Below are 18681 nucleotides of genomic sequence, written 5' to 3'. Positions count from 1 at the left end.
ACAAAAATGGCAAAAACATGAAAATAAACATATATAATGTTTTTTTGATGCTGAATTCAATAAATGTACTTAAAATGCTAAAATATAAGAGGAACATGCTTAAAAATTAATAAAACAACTAGTTTCTATAAAACAACTTTAAGGCCCAATATCTCAAAACACCCCCATCAAAAAAATTTTTTTTTGCTGTCAAAAAATCTAACTGGAAAAACGACTGAAACATACGGAACTTTAATTTCAAAGATGTATCAAATTTTCAGTAAGCTATTTTAAAAAACTTTCAAATAGAATTCTGTAAAGTATTATATTTAGTTAAAAGACTCCTTAAAAAAAAAAACAATTTTGTTATATTTAAGGAAGTCTTAATTATATGATAGCGTTATTTGAACTTAACAACTGAAAAAAACATCCTGTTTTGTTTTATATAAAAACTGAATTAGTGTGATATGGATGTGCATTTGTTTTTAAAATTTTGACAACTTTTGTAAAAGTTTATAATAACTAGTTTATAAAAAGTTTAGTTAAAAAACAGCATTCGTAAATTTTATTTAAATTTTAACAAATTAACAATTTGATATATATATAAATTGTATATATATATAAATATATCTATAAAGAAAATTAACAATATCTATCAGTGTAAAAAATTATACAACAGTGGGATTCTGAAAAGGTTTGAATTATTTCTATATTAAGTTTTTTTTTTTACTAAAAATTAAGTAGGAAAATTCTTTTATTTAAGTAGGAGAGTTCTTTTAATTAAGTAGGAGAATTCTCTTTTTTTTAGGAAATACATTTATACAAAGTAGTTTATTATAAGATGTGTTCCATTGGGTTAATGACATCAGATGCATGCAAAGGCCAACAAGATGTTATTGGAACTTTAAGCAACGAAGAAAAATAGCTATATCATTACGCTGTAACATTGAACTATCAAACTTAACAACATTATGTGAAAAACATGCTACAAATTATTTGAAAATGTATCCTATATGGCAGAAAGCATGCTGTGATCCATTCAAAAAACATACAAAGAAAATTACAAGTAAGTAAAAGTGGAATTTAAGTACTTTAATATATATGTTTTTTTAATTTGTGTTTTCCAAAACATAAACAATGTTTTAAACAATTGTGCAGATAAGCTATATACAACTATACATACAATTATACTATATACAAAATACATAAAGCTATATGCAATTATATATACAATTCAATTACTTTTAGAAAATCTTAGAGTAGATACGATAAATGAGTCACAAGACATGATGAGAAGTAGCTTAAATATTGCTCCTGGGAAGAAACTTTGCAAACCCTGTAAGCAAAAGATTGCCAAAAAAGCAGATCTTAAAGAAGAGAAGCAAAGTCAGGGTGAACAAGATGAAGATTTTCTACTATCATCATTCAAATCAAAAAGACAGGAGATCAATGAAGAACTTGAAAATTTTAATATATCTCCTCTAAAATCTCATTCAAACTCATCAAAACATATACTCTCAGGAGGAAAGCGAAAAGTTGCGCACATCAACGAAATGGTAAGTAACCTTACTAGAAAAACTGAAAGTTAATTCAATGTTCCCTCAAAACTGTGTTATGAACCAAATGACATTAAAAAGAAGGCTGAAAACTTTGATGAAATTATGAGCTTGATAAAAGAAAAAATTCTATGTTCTGACAAAAGAACTATTGTTCAACTTCTAACACTGGCACCCCCAAGTTGGTCAATATTAGAAGTACAAAATAACTTTGCAGTTACAGAATACCAAGCAAAAAAGGCTAGACAACTTTTTAATAAAAAAGGATTGTTGGCTATCTCACCTTTGTATAAAGGGAAAGTCTTACAAAAAGAAATAGAAGATTCTGCTAAACTTTTTTATGATTCAAGTGATTTTTGTAGAACTATGCCTGGAAAAAAAGATTATGTTAGCATTCAAAAGAACGTCCATAAACAAAAAAAACTGCTTTTGTGTAATTTAAAGGAACTATATTTATTATACAAAGAAAACAATCTAGAAATACAAATAAGTTACTCAAAATTTGCTTCACTTAGACCAAAGTGGTGCATTTTGCCAGGTGCAAATGGCACACATTCTGTTTGTGTTTGTTCTTATCACCAAAATGCCATATTACTAGTAGATGCTTTAAATATTGGACTAAAGTATAAAGACTTACTTTCAAAAACCGTTTGCTCAGTAGAAAACAAAGAATGCATGCTTGCACAGTGTGATGATTGTCCTGGTAAAGAACCCCTCACCAAATATTTGTATGAGATTTTTGGAGAAAACGAAGATGATTTTGAGATACACTACAAGCAATGGCAAACTACTGACCGTGCAACACTATTAAGTTTAACAGCTGATGTTTCAACGTTTGTTGAACTATTAGCATCTTGTTTTGAAAAGCTACAAGCTCATTCTTTTATTGCTCACTCTCAATCACAGTACCTTAACCAACTGAAACAATATATGGATCAATCAAACATTATCGTTATTGGCGACTTTGCTGAAAATTATGCTTTTGTTGTCCAAGATGAAATACAGAACTATCATTGGAACACCCAACAATGTTCTTTACATCCATTAGTCATATACTATAAAGATGATAAAGGTGAACTGAAACATATTTCTTACTGTTTTATATCAGATGACATTATACATGATGTAACTTATGTGTACAAAGTATTCCAACTAATCATACCAATATTACAAATAAAATTTTCCAATCTGTCCAAATTACATTTATTCACTGATGGTTGCGCAGGACAGTACAAAAATTGTAAAAGCTTTTACAATCTATGTCAACTAGAGAGCGAATTTTGCCTTAAAATTGAATGGAACTTTTTTGCCACGTCCCACGGAAAGTCGCCATGCGATGGGATTGGTGGTACTGTAAAAAGATTAACAGCACAAGAAAGTTTAAAACGACCGTACAGAAACCAAATTCTCACATCAGAAGCTATTTATGAATTTTGTATTGATAAAATCAAAGTTGTTAACTTCATTTACATAAAGGGATTGGACTTACAGTTGCAACGTGAAGAGCAAAAAGAAAGGTACACTGGTGTAACAACTCTACCTGGTACTCGTAGCTTTCATCAATTTATACATCTTGGAGATAACAAGGTTGGGGCAAAGAGGTGTAGTACAGACACTAATTACACAATAATCCACAATCTTAAAAAGAAACAAGACATATCTCAACTTGATACTGTCACTTTAGGTTGTTATGTCGCTGTAGTCTGTGATGATAAGTGGTGGATCGGCATTGTAACTAAAACCAACTTAGAAGAAGTTGATGCTAAAGTTAAGTTTCTTCATCCAAATGGTCCATCAATCTGTTAACTGGCCTGAAAGAGACGACTACTGTTTTATTCCAAACACCAACATATTGAAAAAACTATCTGTTCCACAAGCTTGCTCTAGTTCTGGTAGAAACTATGTGTTTGAAAATGCTGAAATAGAGGAAATACAAGTAAAATGGGAGCAATATTGTAAACTATTACAAACACAGTCAAAATAACTTTCATCTTTGATACCTTTACAAATCTTGTATATTTAAGTAACTTTTTAAATTACGATTAACTTTATTTTATTTATAAATATTTTTTGGGAATTTCTTGAAAAAGTAATACATCTTTGAAATTAAAGTTCCGTATGTTTTAGTTGTTTTTCCAGTTAGATTTTTTGTGCTTAGTAAGATTATAAACAGCTGAAAATATTAACAGCAAAAAAAAAAATTTTTCGATGGGGGTGTTTTGAGATATTGGGCCCCAAAGTTGGTTTATAGAAACTAGTTGTTTTATTAATTTTTATGCATGTTTTTTTTATATTTGAGCATTTTAAGTACATTTATTGAATTCAGCATCAAAAAAACATTATATATGTTCATTTTCATGTTTTTGCCATTTTTATTTCTTATTATTTTAAGGAAAATGTTTTTTCAGAGTGTTATGAAAACCGGGTCATTTTGGGAAACCAGGTCAGTATTAAAATTGCAATATCTTGTCAACCGCTAAACTTTTTTAGCTGAAATTTTGCATGCAATATTTTTTTATAATTAGGAATAATGTGTCAAAATATAACACAAAAAGGAAGACACATGGTTCAATGGACTGGGTGATTTGATGTGGAATTGCCCTTATTAAACTTATGTACTACGAGCTTGTTGTATATCACTTTCGCGAAGTATCCGTTTTGCCTATGGATTTTTGCTTTAGCAAAAATTTATTTTCGAATTTTCCTCGTGGTTTCATGCTGAAGTCTTCATTAATATAAATGTTTAATTTATATTAATGTTTAAATATTAATTAATAGAATAATAATAAACATTAATATAAATAATAGAATAAATAATAAACATTAATATATTGCTATAATATAATAGAATATAATATAATATAATATAATACATTAATATAATAGAATAAATAATAAACATTAATATATAAATAATAAACATTAATATATTTAAATTATATTAATTAAATTATTTATGTTTAATATAAATGTTAATAAAAATCATTAATATAAACCTTTAAGATAGAAAGCTTTATCCAAGATTATTTTTTTTGTCCTCAAAGTCGTATATATTGCCTCGTGGCTATCAGGGAGCGCTAGGAGTTTCCAAAAATTTCTAAAACTAGTCTAAAATGAGGGTAATGGTGCCGGTAATAAAGATATGAAGCAATTTAATTAATAAAATATCATATTTTTATTTTAAGGCCAAAAAACTGTACAATATCATTATTTTTAAATTCGCTATTGATTTGAAAATTATTTCGAGAATTACTTATTATATATTTTCGAGTATTTTAAGACTTAAATAATTATGAGTTTCAAGAAAATTAAGTTTTGTTCATAATTAATTTACTATTTAATTTTAATAGATTTAATAGATATAATAATATTCAGCCCTGAAAAAATACATGCTAAAAACTAATAACTTTCAACAAAGTGAAATTAAAATAAAGCGCCTCACTTTTATTTATAATTCATAAGATAGAATTCATAAGATATATCTAAAAAAATTCTCAAAAAAAATTATAAAAAATTTTTGGTATGGAGAAAAATTTTCGATTTGGACAAAGAAGAACACAACATTGAAGATTTTGAGCGAATTTCATCTCTATATAGTTACAAATGCTATGCGAGAAAAATATTTGGGATCAAAAATGGAACGATTATTTATTCAATTTTTATGGTTTTTTTTTTTTTTTGGGGGGGGGGGGTTCATAAAGCAAATTTTCTACCAATCGAGTTTAGGAACATTAACTTATCCAATTGAAGAAGAAAAGATTCTATTTTCTGAAAATCGAAGTAAACATCATCACTATTAAATGTTTGAAAGCAAATTAAATTTAAAAGAGTATATTTACGCTTTTATCATTGATAAGGTTTCTTAGAAAAACAGTCGACTTAGCATTGATATCATCCTATAAGAAATTGATGCATTTTTAGAAGGGTCAAAATCAAAAGATTCGCTGACGGTAAAAATTGAACCAAAAGAAGGCAAAAATATAGTGGAAGCTATAAAGAAATTCAAAACTTACTCATTAGTTGGGGAATTTATGGTCAAATAACAAAGCTCATCTGTTTGTTAACGGACATGAAGAGAAGACTTTGTAGTTTATAGAAAAACATCCGTTAACTATTTTGCCGACAACAATAAAAACTGTCGGATGATTTAAAAAAACGCAATATCTGAATTACATTTAGAGTATTTCTGGCATTCGAACTGGACAAATAGTCATGACTCAAGACAAAAGTACGGTTTTTTAGCCAAATATTTAATTAAGGAATAGGAATCAGTAGAATGTTAAGTGTTTTTATAGTGTGCTATCCAAAATTAACAACTTTTTTTTTTAATGAATGTGAATGGAAAAAATCTGTAAGTGAGGAACCGCAACTAATAAACAAAACTTTCGACAATGTAGAAGTTTTTACTCAGCTCACTCGACTTCTAGCCCTACTGAAATATAGCGTATAATCGAGGTTAGTAAGTTATTATTGCGTATATTATTATAGCGTAATGATAAAGTCAATAAATTTTTAAATTGATATTCTCGTCGTCAATGCAGCCACACATACAAAAGCGTTATTTGATCTAAGTATGTTTAATAAATCACCTGGTTCAACTTGTCCAATAAAGCAACTAAAACGGCTCGATGAAGGTGTCAAAAAGACTAATTGTTTTGATGCCGATGGTGTTTCTAAAGGCCCGTTTTTGTTACGCAAAGAACCGAAAATTATTGACTTACACATGAAAACCTCAGACATTTTTTTTGCTGACTTAAGAATAAAAGCAACTTCTCATTTAGCTTTTACAAAAAGATCAAGTTTAGATGAGTTACTTCAAAAGCACAATAAAAAACACAAGATGGACGTAAAAATAATTAATGTTCCTAAGTTTCATTGTGAGCTCAACCAAATAGATATGTATTGGGCTCAAGTGAAAACTTATTTTAGAAAAATCAAAGTTGAAAACAATAATGTAGTGTTAATAGAACAAAGACTGTTTTAGTCCAAAGAAAATTACGAAAAATGTGACGTCCACGATAATTTTTGGGGTTGTTTTTTTAGAATCATAATTGGCTATAAGGTAGATATGAGTAATAAAAATAAAATCAAAAAATTACTTTTAATGTGGAGATCACATAGAAAAACTACTTTATATTTAAAAATAATCTAATTAAAATCGAAGTTAGTGCTTAATTTATAGTTTTATTCAAATTTTATTGAATCAATTATTAATCATTTAATTATAGTTTTCTAACTTTCTTTTTTAAACATATTACTAATAACTTTATAAATAATATATTTACTTTTTTTTAATTTTGTTAAAATTATCAAAAAAGCTAAAACGACAACTCCAACCCATTGACGTTTAACTTCGGCAACTACAGACTTTTTTGTTTTTATAATAATAATGATGTTTTACAGTATTTTGGCCTTAAAATAAAAATTATATTATTTTATTAAAATATTGCTTCATACCTTTATTATTGGCAACCTTTATCCAATAAATACTTTTTCTTGTACCTCTTCCAAAAATGAATAAAAAATAAAAAAAAACAATTTTCGGTATAGAACTATAGGAAAACAAAAATAAAGTTCAAAAATTTTATTCATAACTTTTTTCCTTTTTAATTAAATTCAGTTTTACAGGTTTTTATAATTTTTTTGCTAGCACCATTGCAGTCGTTTAAAGCTTATTTTGGAATTTTTCATAAATATCTAGCGGTTCCTGATAGACACGAGGTGAGCCGCTGCCCCAAAATTACTTTTCCTTGTAATTATTCAAAAAATGCATGATTTTTTTATTTTAATTTTACACATCTCCTATGGAACAAAAAGAAAAGAAAACAAAAACAAAAAGTTTTTTACAAGAGTTATATTTTTTCTGGAAAAAAGATTTTTTATGGGTTTCCTTTAGTTAACAAATCTAACAACGCGTTATATTTTTTTTTATAACTATCAGTTTCGGAACGACATCATTTTAATTAATTAGGAAGAAAAAAAGTTATAAATTTTAGTTAATATGTGAGTTTATGATGCTGTGCACTCTAAAATAAAAAATCTTTTGCCTCTTTTAAAAAATCGTGACCATTACGCTCTACATATATTTTTTATGTTACTTCTTTTTTCAAATTTTTTTTTATTAATTTTAATTAAATAATGTTAGCGAAACTAGTAAAAAAATATTTAAGTTTTAAGTTTAACAGATGCTTTTATTGCACTTTTTTTGAGTTTCACGTTTTGTTTCGGTCCTAAGTTATATTTTGTTAGCTTACAAACGGCAAAATATTCATTTAATACTTTGCGTATCTTTGACGAGTCGCAAAAAGTCTTTATTGTTTCCGGCCAAAGATCGACGTTTCCGCATCAATTGTATTTTTAAGTTAATTGACGACTTCTAATTTCAGTTGAGACTGTAAAACTGTGTTTGAATCTTATAAACTTTAAATGTTTTTCTTTTATTCAATAATTTTTGCATTTAAGTTAAAAAAAAGTTAAATATATAGAACGCATTTAAGTTAAAAAATCGTTAAATATATAGAACGCATGTTTTAATATTAAATTTAGTTATTTTGTTGCGTAAACAACATAAAAAACTTTATACTGTATTAGTTTTATGTTATTGACTTTTAACAAGTAACATCAAGTTCACAAACAAACGTCGGAAATTTTTTTTTTATATATAATCCTATCAAAAAGAATAAGGAACAATGATCGTTTGATGACAAAGAATTTTGTTTAAGAACCCACGTTTCATTTTTTATTTGAAATAAAAAGTTAAAAAAGGCTTTGCTTTACAAAAAAGCTGTTTACTTTCTGGAGGAAATCTTTTACTTAAACATTAATATTTAAAAGTGGAATTTAAAATATGGCAAACCAAGGTGAACAGGTGAAAGCAGAAACGATAGTTGTAGTAGGCAGACGACCCTCACTGCTCCAAGGTATTTAAATTTCTGATTAAGAAAGTTTTTATAAAAACAAACAAAGTTACTTTTGATGACTGAATATTTTATAAATTGGTATTAGGTTGTGTTTTTATTATATTCTATTTTGCCGAGCAAATATAGCTACGTAGTAAAGTATTTTAAATATATAAAGATGGCAAGACTAGTTTATAAAATGATTAAACATTTACTTAAGACTCTGAAAAAGTATAAGTAAAAAGTATATATTGTAATAAACGAATTTAAAAAAATATTAATACTAATACTAAAAAGATTTTATTTTATTATTTTTTTTTTTAAAAAAAGTTTTTTTAAAGCAACATTAAAGCGTCCATTTAATTTATTATTTGCGTAGTATAATAAACACGTTTTATTATTTTTGCTAAGTATTTTGAGTTGAAATTTTGAATTTTAAAGATCATTGTCTGCATTGAACTCCGAATTCTTAGTTCATTGCAGTTTTAGATAAAACGTCTAAGCGTCTTTCTTCATTCTTGAAGTTTAACGAGAAATTACACGTTTTAGAATACATGCCATGATATAAAAAAATACTTTAAAGTTAACTTTCGTGGTGGAGTCGTGAGACTTAAAGAACCACAATGTGAATACTCGTTTTAGGTTGTGGAGATTTTAAAATAAAAATTTACCAATTCAAAAACCCGTAGTTCTTGACTTATCGAGCAACAAAAGACCTTTAAAACGATTTACCGATTTTTATCTTATATGTTTTGTGTTTACTATAAAAAAAATTTTTTTCTTATAATGTAATTGAGTTTTTAATTTCTAATGGCTTCAAGATTAAAAAAAAAAATTAATTATTTACGAAGTGTAATCATATTAATATGTTGTTATTGTGTAAAAAATACCGACTTTATCGATTTATAATCGATTTAGACAGTAAAATTAACATTTTACAATTTTATTCTCTTTACAAAAGCGTTTTAAATTTTTTCTAAATATGAAATCTAAAAACTATTAGTTAAAAAAAATTTAATTTTTTAAAAGAATCTGATTTATTTTAAATTTTATTTATTGTAAGTCTTCTAATAAGTTTTTTTTAGTATTTGTCCTAATCATCAACTCCATCATCGTAAATAACGTCGTCAGCAGCAGAATCAGTGTTCTTTCATTTTTTTTAGTTAGATAGATCTGAATACATTAAAGTTAATTTTATATACGAGCAGCGTTTAGTTGCACAATCAGTTGTATAGTTACACTTTACAAAGTTCAGCACAGTATGTATATATATATATATATATATATATATATATATATATATATATATATATATATATATATATATATATATATATATATATATATATATACATATATATATATATATATATATATATATATATATATACACACACACACACACACACACACACACACACACACACACACACACACACACATATACATTCATTTTATTTTATTAAATTTTATTGATAGCATTTTAAAAAACAATTATTGGATAATGAGTGCTTTCTGCAAGTGTAATTGTATATTTGATGCTGTATTTTTTGATGACCTTGAATAATATTAAAAATCTTGGTGGTGATGAGACAATCTTTCCAATAAAATCAAGAGAATTTTCCGCAACAATTTTTCCTTCTTCTAGCAACTTAGCTCTTTTAAATACTTGAGTTTGCATTTGTACCTTTTTTTGTGAACTAATTCAATACGCCAATAATTCCACTTAAATTAACATGGCGGAAAAAAAAATTTCTAAGTAACATAAAACAAATTTGTTGAAAATAATCTAAGATTAAACAAATTTTTCATAAAATTTATGTGCCTGTCTTGATTGTCTATTTATTATGGAGTTAAAGCTAACTTTTAATGATCGGCCATTGGTACAGTAGCTGATGGCATAAGGTACAATTAGTACCATTAAAAAAAAGCTTATTGTACCTAGGATTATTATAGGGGAGAGCGGGGTTGGTTGTCACACATTTTACATTTTAGGCTGCTCAGCTTTTAATTTTCATCCAATCAATGCCAAACTTTGCACAAAGCTAGTTTAACTATTTCCAGTAACTATTATAATATTTTTATGACATTGAGTGAAATATTTATTGCTGTAAAATCATTTTTCAAAGACCACTTCTGTGTGACAACTAGCCCCGCTCACGGGGTAGGTTGTCACATGGTGCGGGGTTGATTGTCACATTTGGATTTTGACAAGTTTAGATAAGAATTTAATGTAAAACGAGTACAAATTAATTTCGTTTATATTTTACTAAGAAAAATAAAAATAAAATACTATAAACTGAAATATATATATTTTAAATATAACACATTTAACAAATTTAGTTTATCACTATAAATGTTTTTAAATTTGGTTTTTTAAAAATTATTGGATAAAGAACACAATTCACAAATAAACTGTTGTAAGCCTGGTGTGCATTCTTCATGAGCCCATTTTTGGCAAACCTGACATTGAATCCACTGTTCTCTTGATCTGCTGTTAGAAAATGATTCAAAACAATAGATGCAAAGATACTCTTCATCTTCAGATGAATTTAAGACTATAGAAGGTTTTTTCGTAGCAAGATTTGCTTTTATTAATTCTTTTTTACTTCCATTCGTAAATGATTTACAATTCCTAATAAAATTTTTTTTATTAGTTTTCTTCTTTTTATAATTAGCAAGCCATGCTTTGACAGGCGTGTTAGTAAGAATCATAGTTGACCGCTTTTTCCTACCTCTTTTTGATGCTAACCTCGGGCCTGCTTTAGGCAGAGGCCTAATACTCTCAGGTGGTATGATTGAATTGTTAAAACCTAATGTAGTGATTGGGTTCTGATTAGAGGTTTTATTTGATACAACTGGATCTTCTATTGTTATGTCTACATGATTATCTGGTATCTGAATAGATTCTTTAAATCTTTTATTTGCTGGTTCTGGTTGCATCGAATAAGATTCACAGTCTTTTTTATTTGAATCATCCTGTGAACAAGGTGGGTCAGGGCGATCAGTTACATAGTTAGGACAGTAATCAATTTCAGTAAAAATATCAGGATTTAACGGGTAAATACCTGTTGCAGCAAAACCAATTAAAATATTGTGGGGAGATACAGCCTTTGGAAATGCAATGTTTACTATTTTTGGAATATCATATATTGTAACAGTTTTTCCAGGATTCATTACTAACCATGATGTCATAGCAGTATTTATATAGTTTTTGAGAGGACCGTAAACTGCCTTATCCAAGGGCTGCAACTTATGTGTGCAATGTGGTGGGAAGGTAAGCATTACTATTCCATTATTTTTTGCCAAATCTAATCCTTCAATACTAAGATGGGTTTCATGATTGTCAAGCAACAATAAACAAGGCTTTTCTTTAGTACATTTTGTATTGCCTACAAAATGTTTTAGATATTTCACAAAGTTTTCTTCTTTCATCCAACCACTTGGATTTGCATCTCCTGCACTTCCTGTTGGTGCACTGATTAGGAAATGATCTTTAAAGTTTTTACGAGAAAAAAATAAAAAAAGGTGGAATACTATTTCCAATAGCATTTATTGTGCATGCTAATGTTACAAGAGTTCCTCTTTCAGCTGACGTGATGGCTCCTACTTGTTTTAATCTTTTTTTCGCAATAACCTTTTTAGGTTGCTGTACAGTAGTTACAGCAGTTTCGTCCATGTTCCAAATGTCATTTGGTAAGAACGAGTATTTTTGCATACAGTACTGCAAATTGCTAAAAAATGATGCAACATTCTGCTTATTGAAACTTGTCGCTCGGCTTAAACTAGTAGCTTCAGGTTGCCTAATGGAAATATTTGAATGGCGCTTTATAAATCCTGTAAACCAATCCTTACCAGCTTGTTCCTTTACAACCCAAGAATTGGGAACCTTCATATTATTTTTAATTGCTAGCTGGAAAGCAAGTTTTTTTACTTCGGTAGGAGTTAAACCAAAATATATATCTGCTGCTCGCAACAGGTAGGTGACCAGTTCTTTTTCTACTTTTTCTGGCAATATCAATCGACTTTTGTATCCTATAACATTCAGGGAGGTTTCATTTTTGTCAATTAGATCTGCTATAGAACCATGTGATGGGTTAGTAATAATAATTTTTTTACAATAACGTGCTAATGTTCTGTAATTAATGCCATGGTTTTTTGCTGCTGATCTAATAGAAATGTTATTAATCTTTACATCTTTAACAGCACACATTATGACATCTCCAGAAGTATAACCTCTATTAGTTTTTCTTTTAAAATTTCGTACCATGTTTATTACTAAGCAAAGAAAAATATTTGCAAATAATGTAAACAAAACATTAAAATATATATATATATATATATATATATATATATATATATATATATATATATATATATATATATATATATATATATATATATATATATATATATATATATATATATATATATATATATATATATATATATATATATATATATATAAACCCACTAAATATAAACAATGCACAAACAAAACAACAGACAGTTTTACAAACTAAACAACAGATAGTTGTTTAGTTTGTAAACAAAACAATAAACAGTTGAACTTCTGTAATCCTTTTTCTATAATTATACTAAACATTGGATCGCAATCTAAAGTTATGCACGTTGAAATAAAAATAATTTAGATTACAGATATTTAGTTAAACAAATATAACACTTTGACTTTAGATTTTTAAATAATATCATAATAATTAAAATAATGCGGACAAATAAATAAAGCCACTAAATAATCTGCAAGCGGCGTTTAATTTGCAGCGCATGGAGTCGAGGCAATTGTGACAACCATCCCCATATATTTTGTGACAAGCAACCCCTTCTGAGTAAGTTGCTGGACACCTGTACATTTACCTAAAAGCGTGAGAATTTCATGATAATTTTTTATGGATTAAGTTACTCAAATGAATAAAGTACTTTATAAATCTACATTCAAAACACAATAAAATAATTTTCGTTTGGTAAAAGAAAATTTCTGAGTAGGCGAAATTTAACTTTTTCATATCAAAAACCTATAAAAACGAATAACTTTTCTTCTACACGCTAAAAAAAGATGAAAATCACTGTAAAAATGTTTTTTTTATATAGCATTTCCATTGTATGATTTGAAATTTCTATATCTCATTTACATTTCCTGTAATAAACTTTGTGACAACCAACCCGCGTGACAACCTACCCCGCTCTCCCCTACCTATGTTAATACAAAGTAATTAGCATAGAGATGTGATCATATCGGTTTCACCATTTTTACACTAGTCTGATTTTTATGTTAAGCTCTCTTTTATCTCAAAATATTTAAAAACACTCAATAATCTTTGATAACCATTTTTATATTGCAAAATTGCAGATTAAGTAGATATCATTGGAATTCTATGTACGTATCATTGGGGTTTTGAGTCTCCCCGTGTAAACATTTTGACAACTTTTCACAAATATGGTGGCAAAGAATAATATCGAAATAAAGAAAATGATAAAGAACGGAATAAACAGTAATTTTCATGGCATAAAAATGTTTTAAATGCTACTCCTTAATAACTTTGCGTTGAGTTTATGAATTTTTTTATAAGCCAGTTTTTCCGTTTTCCATATAGGTTTTTAGGTTCATTTACATCCCAGCGGGCACAGGTATGTTCATTGTACATACATTGTACGTTCGGACGGAACGTACAATCTTAGATCAATTTTGGTTCAGATTGGAAATACTAAATGATGTCCAAATCTGAACGTACAATGTATATTAAAAATGAAAGTTCATTATCGGTCCAAATGGGACGCACATTTTAAGTACGATTTTGGTTCATATTGGAAATACTGACAGACGTCCAAATGAGAACGTGCAATGAACTATCTTTTAGACTTATGTCCAATAAGATCGTTAATTGCACGTTTTCGTATATACGAAGAAAAAACAGATTTTGAGCCTATTTGGAACAAAAATACCTAAAGTCAAATTTAACCATTCTTGTATTATATTTTATTTATTATACTTGTAATGTATTACATTTTTGGGTGAAGAAATTACTTGACTTTTTACTTTTTCTTTTTCTTGACTTATGTAAAATGACTGACACAAATAAAAATAAATAAAACAACTCATGTGGGATCATAAAGATTTATTATGAAAAAAATCTTCCTCTTCAACAGCTTTACCGCCACCACCTTTTCTGTCAGGAGCACGTTTCAGAATATTGCCAATAGAATGGTGAACTTCAAGTATAGTATACTTCGTCATAGAATCTAAAATATAAAACGATTACATACTAACTGATCATAAACAAGTAAAATATTTTGAACGACATGCTACTTTTTTTCAAGATGAGAACAAATTAACTTGCCGAATAATTTAAGATATCAAATATATCTAAAGAAACGTGCACATCTTTTAAATATATTTAAACTTTATTAAATAATTAATACTCTCTCAAAATTAAATACTCTTTTTATCAATAAATATATTTTAAAATGTGAAAATAACGTACCTGTCATTACTCTGATATTTTTTCTCTTGAAGGCTTTCTTGTGATTACCCTCCATGTTGTAACAAGCCATCAACTTGTTGGTCATAAGCCTATTATAAAATTTTTGTTTTAACATAAATTCTCTTACTGCATTTGGATAATTTGTACTAAAACCTGTTTTTTTTTAATTTTATTTTTAAAAAAAAATGATAAAATACTGCTATCAGTAAACTTTTTAAAAGCAAAAAACAATTTTACATAGCTAAAATTTTAAAGAAGGTATTAATAACTAAGGTTTTAAAGAACAGTATTTAACAAACTTACATTAATAGGATAGCTTTGACATTTGCATGACATGAACTGCCACCAACCATTGTTAATTGTTTTTTCTTAAATCAATATGATATATTATTATAATATATATTATTATATTAGAACTTTTTCTTATATATATATATATATATATATATATATATATATATATATATATATATATATATATATATATATATATATATATATATATATATATATACACACACATATATATATACACACATATATATATATACACACACACACATATATATATATATATATATATATATATATATATATATATATATATATATAGATATATATATGGTTGGAGTGAATTTTAGTTTTTATTACAATTCGTTTAGCCTGGGTGTGCAAAAGTTGTCTATTCGTTTTAGAAATACTCTGGAAAAATATCAATGCTCTAGGAAATTATCTTGAGGTTCCTCAAGACCTTTAAAATTTTAATGGGTCCCTAATATTATGTAAAAAAAAGTTTTTCAAAAGTATGTCATGTTGGGTCTCAAAAGAAGCAAAATTTTATAAAAATTTCAAAAATAACAATTATTTAAAAAAAAATTGTTATTTTATAGTTTATTGCAAAAAAAATGACCTTTTAAACTAAAAATGAAAAAAGTTTATTTTTTTTAATTATAATTTCAAAAAAATCTTAAATAATAATTTTTTTATAAAATAATTGTTATTTTTGAAATTTTTTTTTAAATTTTGCTTCTTTTGAGACCCAACATGACATACTTTTGAAAAATTTTTTTTTACATAATATTAGGGACCCATTAAAATTGTAAAGGTCTTGAGGAGCCTCAAGATAATTTCCTAGAGCATTGATATTTTTCCAGAGTATTTCTGAAATGAATAGACAACTTTTGCACACCCAGGCTAAACAAATTGTAAAAAAAAACTAAAATTCACTCCACCCTAATATATATATATATATATATATATATATATATATATATATATATATATATATATATATATATATATATATATATATATATATATATATATATATATACATATATATATATACACACACATATATATATGTATATATATATATATATATATATATATATACATACATAAATACATACATATATACATACATACATATATACATACATTATCACTTACTACAAGCTGATATTTTACTACATTAGAAAGTTCATTATCAAACTTTTCAAATTCTTCTAAACCATCAAATTTTTTCACATGATATGAAGAATGGGCTGGTTCATAGTGTGCCTCAATCTTACACTGCTCTTCAAGAATTTGTGTGACTATACTAATCACATAAACATCATAAAAACTATCATTTCTGACTAATATTATCAGATTGAATCTAGAAATACTAAGAAAATATTAAAATGTTTGGCTATAACTGCATATCGGAATCTCTTTTGACATTAAAAAAAAATTATTATGGTATTTTAACTATTCATTAGTGCTTGTCATAAAAATATGTAATTTGTTTAAATATTTTATGTTCCGAACTTTTTTTATCTTTTCATGTAAAATAGTAATTAAATAAGGTTGAATACAAACAATTTAACAATAAAACAACTAACAACTTAATCGCTTATTTTTATATAATAATTTACAATAACTCTTTTGTTTATTAGATTTTTTTCAAAAATGAAATAAAATTCAAAAATTCAAAAATGAAAACTTACTAGCTTCAGGAATAGGAAATCTAGACATGGAAATTTTTGGAGAGACTGAACACTTTGGTGGAGACACTTTCTTTAGGATTGGAATTTTAGATACAGTAGGTGATGTAAAGTTAGGATAAGAGCTCGAAGATGAAGGCATTAAGACTGCTTCTGTGGAGGTATTTGAAGCAAAAGATTTTATAGCTGGTTAAGTAGAACCTGAAGCAAGTTTTGAAATAGCAAGAGATTGTGAAGCTTCAGGATTTTGTAAAGAAAATAATATTGGAGCTTTTTCTTTTTTTACTAAATGTAGTAAAACAATGTTGATACTCAGATTGTCGTTTAGAAACTGGATTGGAAGAATTCCGTATGTTTCTTTTGATTCTTTGAAGAAAGTTCTCAAAAGAAAAACATGATATTCTGTTAAGAGAACATGAATGATTATGAGAATCGCCAACTAAGTGCAAAAGATTATGCGCATTATAGACTGTAAATGTATTGCCATATATATGTTTAGCTTCATTCACAAAATACTTTAGTAAATCATTTGCATAATCTAAATATGGAGCACATAGATGGTCATCATCTTCTAATAATATGGTCATTGCAATACTTAGGACCAAAAAATGTTCATACAACTTCTTTGATACTATACCTCTTAATGCAACTGAATCAGTATATAATAAAAATTGTCAAAATTCTGTCGCTTTCCATCTATCCAAGGCATTTAAACTTTTAGGTTGCCGAACAAACTCACTTGGTATACATCCATTATTACTCCCCAATACTTGAGATACCTATGAAATTTGAGCAGATATTTTCCCACCTGGTCCTTTTTTCAGATAATTTAAGATGCGACGCATTACACCTAAACATACAAGATGCATGTAATCTAGTGTGAAAGAATAAATGCAATCAATTCCAATTCCAGTTAAAGGAGACATTGATCGTTGGTGATTATTGTGATATCCAAACTGTTCAAAAGTAATTTTATCTCTCAATTGAAAATGTTCATCTTCATTAAATACCACTCTTCCTTCATGTGTTCCGTGAATAAAGGACCTTTCGCAGAAATAATAACCAGAATGAGGGACTATAAACTTTAAAAAGGCTCTAGAAGGTGCATCACAAACAAAAGATTTAATCTCTATGCTTATCTGGTCTCCATTGAACATAAATTTCAGTGTGCCTTAACTCATTCCATTCATGAACAAAATCTAACAAATATTCATTAATATTGTCTGGTTTATGATCACCATAAAAGATAGCAATAACAAATATATCAGAATTATCAAAGCATGCAAGAATTAGCCACATCTGCATACTTGATGATTTAAAAAGAGGAATTCCATCAATATTTATTGTCAACTTGATAATATTACCAACAACACTTTTTTCACTTAGAACACTTTTAGTTCCTTTAAATATTCCATAATATGCATAATCCACGCCACATTTTCTTTCTACTGGTATTTTTCTTGGTGTTTTTAAAAGAGTTCTTGTATCTTTGGGAAGTGGACAACCATTTTCACGAAGGATAGATAAAAGTTCATTAACAGATGAATGAGTTCAACGATTTCTAGTTGTACATTGAGCAAGCTTTTTATCTAATGATGACATTTCACCCTCATTGGAGTCATCACTTCTGTAACAATCTGTATTGTTATTATCAGATTCACTACTGTTCGGATAATAGTCATCAGTCAAGTAAGCTTTATCACATAAAAAAATATTGTCTGACACTTATACTCTTCATTGTCACTATTCACTGAATATA

General features: G+C 27.1%; 2 protein-coding genes across 2 annotated transcripts in view; both read left to right on the top strand.

Annotated features, from left to right (window-relative positions):
* Positions 1-614: 614 nt before the first annotated feature.
* On the top strand, positions 615-3646 carry LOC136081665 (uncharacterized). Its single transcript, XM_065799310.1, has 3 exons — positions 615-673; positions 788-1045; positions 1228-3646. The coding sequence occupies exon 3, from the start codon at positions 1641-1643 to the stop codon at positions 3339-3341; it is 1701 nt and encodes a 566-aa protein (XP_065655382.1). The 5' UTR covers positions 615-673; positions 788-1045; positions 1228-1640; the 3' UTR covers positions 3342-3646.
* A 4205-nt stretch (positions 3647-7851) lies between these two features.
* The window catches only part of LOC100201545 (POTE ankyrin domain family member J), a 35889-nt gene continuing 25059 nt past the window's right edge, over positions 7852-18681 (top strand). Inside the window, exon 1 of the mRNA XM_065799313.1 lies at positions 7852-8455. Within this exon, the coding sequence (XP_065655385.1) occupies positions 8383-8455 (73 nt within the window). The 5' untranslated portion in view covers positions 7852-8382. The remainder of the gene's footprint in view (positions 8456-18681) is intronic.

The sequence above is a fragment of the Hydra vulgaris genome, chromosome 06 (genome assembly GCF_038396675.1).
Source record: "Hydra vulgaris chromosome 06, alternate assembly HydraT2T_AEP".
NCBI classification, from domain to species: domain Eukaryota; kingdom Metazoa; phylum Cnidaria; class Hydrozoa; order Anthoathecata; family Hydridae; genus Hydra; species Hydra vulgaris.
The sequence above is the reverse complement of the archived record's forward strand: the minus strand, read 5'-3'. Positions and strand labels throughout refer to the sequence as shown.